The 8,082-nt window shown below is 39.2% G+C and overlaps 1 protein-coding gene across 1 annotated transcript; it reads right to left on the bottom strand.

The window, feature by feature from the left end:
• LOC116305728 (QRFP-like peptide receptor) lies at positions 1–2,510 on the bottom strand. Its single transcript, XM_031715695.2, has one exon. It carries the CDS (start codon positions 2,466–2,468, stop codon positions 1,368–1,370), a length of 1,101 nt encoding a protein of 366 aa, XP_031571555.2. The 5' UTR covers positions 2,469–2,510; the 3' UTR covers positions 1–1,367.
• Between the last annotated feature and the right edge of the window lie 5,572 nt (positions 2,511–8,082).

An 8,082-nucleotide genomic window follows, 5' to 3' on the forward strand; every position in this document is an offset into this window, starting at 1 on the left:
AGCAGGGTGCCGTCTTTTCTTTTCATTTTAACGTTGGTCTTTCAGAAGTTTCTCAGTCACATCTTTTGATTCAAAACTGGGAATTTTTGTGAATGCCGCAAAGAATAAGAACAAACCTCCCGGGGGCTGAGAAAGCGTTATTACAAAGGACTTTAGATTGGCTTTCGTTGAGTATTGAATCTTTAATCCCCTTCTTCCACTTATTTTAAGTCTGTTCGCTAAGTAATACGATCAGTAACAGAGATAACAGTCAGGCTCTGTACTACTATCATATCTACTTGGCTGGTGCATTCTGGATCGGAGGAAGATTTTCGATACGTGAATGATGATAGCGATTCTATTGGATCGAATGATAACTTACACTAAGGTTTCAGCTCAAATCAACCTCGACGACTTTGTAATAAATCAGAAACTAGTCTTCCCGTGTATGACATAGATGATTGTAAAAACAGCTTTGCCGGAAAACCCCAGAACGAGCGAGCTGAACGCTTATGGCTGTAAAGATAAAAATATATATCTTTATTTACGTCGTTCCGGCGCTTTCTCATTAATTGAAGGCACTTTTCACTCACACACACTACCACTACATTCAATGTTCTATGCACACAACGCCCAACTCACATGTTGATTTTAACGAAGGGAGAAAGAGCAACACATCAAACAAATTCAATTCACATATCGTGTCCGCAGGGCTCGAGCCAGTGCACCGGCCACATGGATTGGCTGTAAAAATATCAAAAATTAGTATTGCTTTAGGCGTACCCAAAGAATCCTTCTTAAGATCAAAGACTTGACTTGTGTACCTCCTGGTTTTCAAGCTAAGTGTTTGATGCTATCGATATGCAATCAACCCTCAAACCAAGATATAACCACGCGTCTTGTCCGCAAAACAAATGGTTCCTAGTTGCCATTTTGATCGACACATGTATACATACATCAGAGCCGATAATACTCAGCTAGCTTTGCTTATGAGAATACAGTACAGTATTTAATGGATATCAGTGTGGTTGATATATCGACTACTCCAAATACTGAAAACATGCTCCAGGCGTTTTCATTCATGTACTCAAGTCTCTCAATTTCCATTTCCTTCTCGTAGGTTTTAACACATATTTTCCTTTTCTGTACTCGGAAAAGAAGATAATAAGTGCATTTCAAGCAAGTTTGCTTAGGGCCCTTTTTAGGCTTTGTCCTGTCGTTTTCCAACTTTTGTGATATTCTTTCTCTTTTCTTGAACAAAAAGCAAATATTTTTCTTTTACAGTGTGTACCCAGGCTAAATCAAACGTTTGCTAAGATAGTTGAAACGAAAAAAAAGGGTCCACGTGAAAGACTTGTTGTTAATGAAGTTAACTAATGATGGCAGTGTTACAATACAGTGACTTCTTTTTCGTTCGCGCCTACCCGCGGCGTTTCAAAAATGTGAGCAGTTTGAAGCTCTAGCGACGTTCCTCGAGAAACAGCCCGTATTCTCCTGCTAGAAACCTTTACAGCTCTACAACGGCAAGTTAGTACATCTCTACAAGCCTTGCGGAATTGTCTGCTGAAAAAACAATATATAAACGGGTTTACACAAGACTGTGTGAAGACTAGCAGCTGGGAAACCCTCCAAGAGGTTTTCCAGATTAATGTATTTTCTTCAAGTCCAAAGTTTGCCATCAGAAAAAGAGTCATAAAAGGAATATAAGACACACAAAAAACTATTACGACGACTACCAACATCTTGGACAGTTTTTCTTCACTACGAAAAATCGAAGATGTGCCTGAGGAACTTAGTCTAAATACACTATGCTTTGCTAATGTCTTAAAAATTCTTATATGTGCCCAGACCATGAAGACGAGAGATACAAAGAAAAGAGTGAATGTTTGAAAGGCGTAAAAGACCTGACGAGCAATACTTCCAAGCTGTTTGTTGGTGCAATAACCTGGAGTTTGACTATAGATAAATAACAAAGGACTGCAAATGAATAGCGAGATCAACCAGACGAGTAATGGGAGCCATCTTCGGAACTTGAAGCGTCTTGTTCGTGCCAAAATTGGAGTCGCTACAACCGTCATTCTTTCATAGCTGATAGCATTCAGGATCAATATTGTCGAAGTATAGCACGTCTCTGTTAAAAAGCCTTCCAGCTTGCATGCCAGCTCTCCTGATAATGAAAAATGAACACTCGCATTAAAGGAAGCCAAGAGTCCAAACAACAGATCTGCAACACTAAGACTGGCAAGATAGCCTAGCATTACAGATGGGTTACGGCAGTACGACTGAAGGCATGCTACTAAAGCAAGAAGGTTTGAAGCCACAGAGACGATGAGAATAACCATGGCGTAGTAATAGAATAGTTGAGACACGAAAGGCGGTAATGCGGTTGAGAGGGAGTCCATAGATCCATTGCCAGTTCTATGTAGCTTTAAGACACCGCTCATATTGAAAGTGCTTATATTCTGATGAAGAGAAGTCCCAAATTGCATTTTCAAGGAGCGAGCAGGTTTACTTCTCGCCGTCCACTATGGAACTCGATCGTCAAGTGGGAATTCAGAAAGCGATCTTCATATATCATTTCACCTGTCATCGCAGGAATGACGTCAGTAGACGTTCTACCCAATCGCCTTCCTACATGAAGGGAACATTTGATTCCATAGCAGGAAAGTAGAAACTAAAGATCATTAAATAATCTTCATTTGCTGTTCACTGGCGATTGTGGTTGCACTGGTAAGTTCAAAATAACCGTAGCTTATGATTCATAAGTGATAAGAAGCTCAAATCCTAAATCGATCAAGAGTTTTTTTTTACCGTAAAAAATGGTCACGTACTGTCGTACGTTTTTCTTATGACTTTATTTCTTCAATCGAGAAATACAGTTGAAGAAGGCCTAGGGCTACCTGATCTTTACATATGAAAGCAGTAGTATTCATGCTAGTTAAATCAGCTTTTCATCAATTCAGGCATTTTCGACAATACTGATCCTACGTCACGTGATTTCGTCGTTTCATTTTGCTCTTTTCAAACGAGAAACTTTTTTTTTGTAGGATACGTCCGTCAGGTAGCATACATAAACAGCCAAACTAAGCAAATTTAAGCTTTGTTTATAACCATGGTTGTTAAATAACCTTTTGAAGATCATTCCCGGCGACAAATCCAACCAAATTAGACACATTTACAATAATGCAACAGTCGGTTCCTTTGGGCTAAAAGCATTAAACTATTCGCTGTTTTTAAACTGGCAGCAGTCTAAATATTACCTATGGATATTTTTAATCTGTTTATTTTAGTACGCAAACGGCAGCTGAGTGAGAAGTTAACTTCCTGGATAAATTATCCGGGATTATCTTCGAGGTCCTTATTCTGGATGCGATGGACGACATTGAAGTTGGAGAAAATGAGTGTTTATTATGAAAAATGAACTAGAGTTTTCTCTTGATGAATGAAATACAAATCATCATCATCATTATCATACATATCACATTACCGGGCAGAAAAACACCGCATTCAACTTCAATCCAGTGGGCTTCCCATAAAGATAACTTCCGCAAGTTTTTTTATTATCATTATTTTAAGAGTATATACGGTTTTATGTCTGAGGTATCTCATCTTGATCATAGACAAGATTTTTTAGTAAAAAAGAAAACTAATCGTGATAAGGAAGTCTAGGAAAAAGCCGGAATCACAGCCTAAGGGTTTGTCAAAGAGAACGTACAATGTCTCCAAGAAAATCAATGCTAAGACAATTACTACTACTTTTATGGAAGTTAAGTTATCGGAGCAGATGACAGCCCATTTCAATATTCAATATCGGTCTGACATTTGCTTTGATAACTTCAGCGAGTGAATGGTTTGTATACAATACCTTCCAAGAGAATAAATAAGAAAAGAAAAGGCCGAGACAGTTATGTTGGTAATTGATACTGAGAAGCGATGAATCAACTGAAAGGAATAGTTAGCTTGAAAAAATATATAAATTACGTCTTCGATAATTTACCAAAAAGTACCGAAAAACACCCAATACTTACATGCATCTCAGTTGTTGAATAAACATTTTGTCACAATCAATTTTCACTTAGATTATCCTACAGCATACATCCTAGAGACCGCTCGCTAATCATGGCACGAGTTGCAGTATCTCTGTGGTTAGAGCATGGACGATAAATCATATCATATAATGCCATACCTCGTACGTCTGCAGTACTCTTACCCATTCTCCAAGTTTGGGTGTGGTCCACACCCCCACCAATGCGCGATCCTCGTCCTCATGATCGCATTCCAACGCCATTTTTTTCCTCCATGCAAGTACGACACAACGTAATCACCAACTTGCTCTCCGAATGGACAGGAAGAATAGGGAATTACAAGTCGTGTAGTGGAAGCACCTTGAACTTATGCAGACCGTATTACGATAGAGTAGGTCCGAAATCTTCGGTGACTATTTGAGGGTGTCCTAACGGGAACGCTTAGCCATTCGGTTGCACTGAAGGCTATACGGACGTAAAATCCACGTATTGAATCTGGAGAGCAGAAGTAGTGCAAGACTGAAGCATTGCATCTACCTCCCTTCATTGTTCCCGCGGGTCCAAGGGGATCTCGATGTTTCAAAACATATTCCCATTCGGGGTGGTCTTGGATCAAACCATCCCATTCATGCTCCCACATCTTCTCTACCCTATACCCTGCGTTCCGCAATTGTTGAGTTTGACATCGTGTCGTTTCTATCAAGTCCCCCATACGCTGTCGTTTTCGACTATGATAGTCCTCTTCCCGCGGGTAGCAGATGGAACATCCATGCCAATAACACCCGTGAAATTGGTACACTGTGCGTGCAGCTTCATCGTATCCATCTACCTTGCTCCCCAACAAAGTGACTTCTCCATCCGGCAATAGCGCGGTACGCAACCTCACCCCTTGCATTTCTTGCACCTGCTAAAGCCACCACAATGCCTTGAACGTCTCGACTGCGGATTAGGCAGAACTACACTCCGCTTTGTTCTTTTAGCTTTCGTCTTGGGTCGACATAAGTCCATATTTTGTTCTAATAACAATAATCGAGCTGTAGAAGGGAAATTGATGAAAAGGGCTCTAGCTCCATGTATGGTGGTAGTATTTCTCCAGTCCAACTTCTAGTTATTTCTACTGATAAATATCGACGTCTGGACCCAACTTATTATAGATTTGTATATTCAATTGTCGCCATTCAGCGTTGTTTTTGAAGTCGAAGATCATGAAACGGCGATTAGTGAGTAAATGTAATCTTTGCGGAAGTGTTGACCGTCCATTCAGTTGGAGAATATGACAACTCGGAAATAAAGCAATCACACTGAAAAGACCAAAAGTAAAACACTAATCAGTGGAATTATTAATTTAGATGCAAAATAATGCTATTTGTTATTGCTGCGGTTAAACATTTTTAGAACTTTTCGGTTGGAAAGCCCGGGTAGTTCGTATACAGTTATTCCAAAAAAAGGTTGGGGAGGGTTTTGTAATATGGGCGATCATGTGAAACAATCTACATTTTTCCTGTTATATTATTATTTATTTACATATTATTATTTATTTACATATGAATATAATACATTTCAAGCAAATCCCCTCCCCCCTCCCCCAACAAAACAGCGTCTTTTTGGAATGTATAGGCTTATTTTCAATTTTTAAAGATTTATTCTGTAATATGAAATATAACAAGTAATGCTTTTTAAGGGGGGGGGGGGGGAGTTTCGGCGGTTGTTTAAATTTGCCCCCCCCCCCTGGGAAAATCCTGGCTACGCCCCTGTACAATACCATGAACATTTTTCTGCATGTCATTTTTTATGTTGTTGTATGAGTGGGCCGGTTTTATCAACATAATGGCTGGAGATCGTGTGTATCCTGTTTTTATCGGTTTTCTAATTTCAATGCACTGCGGTATACATGAGAGTAAATTAAAAAATAGTCATGTCGTCAAGTTAAATAGAATTCTCCGATATGAGATTTGATTAGAATATCAAAATTACAAAGGGTTTGTCATTGGATATCAGTCATTTTGTTGTTATGAAATAGTAGTGTTTCTACAATAAACCATCGATTAACAACAAGCTATACCGCCATGCAGAAAGACTCTAGCAGACTATTTGGCGCACACTCACTGTAATATCATCAACAAATGGAATTTTGTAGAACTTTTTGCTGATAGCTACTGGGTCTTATGAATATATTAGCTCATAAAGAGACTTTGAGCCGGTCCATGATGATGATGATGATGATATGCTAGATACTATGAATAAATATAGTTATATGTGTCAAGTCTCAAAGACTGTGTTGATGGTGCATTTCGCACACTGAGAGGTAGAATCGTTTCAAAGTAAAGGAGCAATGCTAGATCACGTCCAGAATAGCGGATTCAGGAATTTTAGAAGGGGTGTGACTATTACAAAGGTTTAACCAGGAATTCGAGGGAGAGTGGGTGACTGTTATGAACGATATACTAAGGTAAAAAGACACCCCTTTTACCATCCCTGGATCCGTCAGTTAGAAGGCTATTTGGTTTATGAACTATAAGGATGTATGTTAAATATTGAGATGCTAGATCATTTAGTATTTTGTAAATAATCAGTAAATAGAATCTTGAACATAACAGGCTTGAGGACAAGAAGCCATTGAAGTCAGTGAAGAGAAGTGATACATGATTAGATGTTCTAGTTTAATTTTAGTGACAAGCGAAGCAGAAACAAATTACATGAGAAATGTGTTTATACTCCAGTTTCGAGTTGTCTGTTGCTCACGGTTGGCCTCCATTTCTTGTAGTATATTATGTGTTCTAGTGAAGGTATGTGGAGTGTCAAAGTGTTTGTATCGTAGAAGTTGTGCAGTCTTTACCTTACCGTTTGTATTTGCAAATATTTAAACACTGATACGAGGCTAACCCTGTGTAAATGCATAAATTTGTAATCAAGGAACACAGCGGTTATATGGAACTCGAAAGCACTCGGAACTCGCAGCCCCAGAAAGGAGATAAAATCAAGAATAGTAAGATAAAGCCTTATGTAAAAGTAACCCAAGAGAAACAGTTGGAATACGTAGTTCGTAAGGAACGATGGTAAGGGAAATTGATTTCGCATGGCTTAAAGATTAAAACATTCCTATTTCACGAGGGTAGCACTTAATAGCCAGTGGCTAACAAACCTGTGGCCCTCATTCCGTGATCGAATTGGAATTTAGGAGTTGATTTTTGCGGAGGGAGGAAAACCGGAGAACCCGGAAAACCCTTGAAGCACAGGAGAGAACCAACAAACAACTCCACTCATATATATGCAACACTGAACCCGGCAGGACTCGAACTCGGGTCGCATTGATGAGAGGCGAGCGCTCACGCTGCTACGCCACCCGTGCTTCCCAGAATGGATGTCCTGACTCTCTAGCTTACACTGGCTGTTGCTCAATGAAATGTTAGAACTCTAACTCGGAACAGTTCTCACCAACAAGGCTGTATGACTGTGCAATACGGAGCCCGATTAGTGCTATGCAAATTTTGAGATTGATTTTACTTTTCTCCCCTTTTTCCTCCATTTTTTCCAAGACTTTTTTCCCAAATTCGTTCTCGATTTTTTTGTTGACTTTTATTCCAGCTTTTTTCTCGACCTTTTTGACCGCTTACTAGCCATGCATTAATCCAATAACCAACAACCATCTCTTTGTAGTTCATCACTTTAAAGTTATAATAACACTCAAATCACATCTCCGGTTCGTAATAGTTGCCTTGAGCAGGAAGGTAGGGTGGTAAAACTGATAGCACATTCCAAAATAGAAACAAAAATATAATCACGCACAGACGGAGCCTGCGATAACAGCTAGTAAGCGGTCAAAAAGGTCGAGAAAAAAGTCGGGGAAAAAGTGGACAAAAAAGTGGACAAAAAAGTGGAGAAAAAAGTGGAGAAAAAAGTGGAGAAAAAAGTGGAGAAAAAAGTGAAGAAAAAAGTGGAGAAAAAAAGTGGAGAAAAAAGTGGAGAAAAAAGTGGAGAAAAAAGTCAAGAAAAGCCTTTCTGTACCACGTGATCAATTTTGAGCGAAAAACATCTCAGCGAGAGAAAGAATTTTTAGCAGACATTTTACAACCCCAGT

This window comes from Actinia tenebrosa, unplaced genomic scaffold (assembly GCF_029948245.1).
Source record: "Actinia tenebrosa isolate PJP-AT-01 unplaced genomic scaffold, QUT_ActTen_1.0 PGA_scaffold10__47_contigs__length_13832649, whole genome shotgun sequence".
NCBI lineage: Eukaryota > Metazoa > Cnidaria > Anthozoa > Actiniaria > Actiniidae > Actinia > Actinia tenebrosa.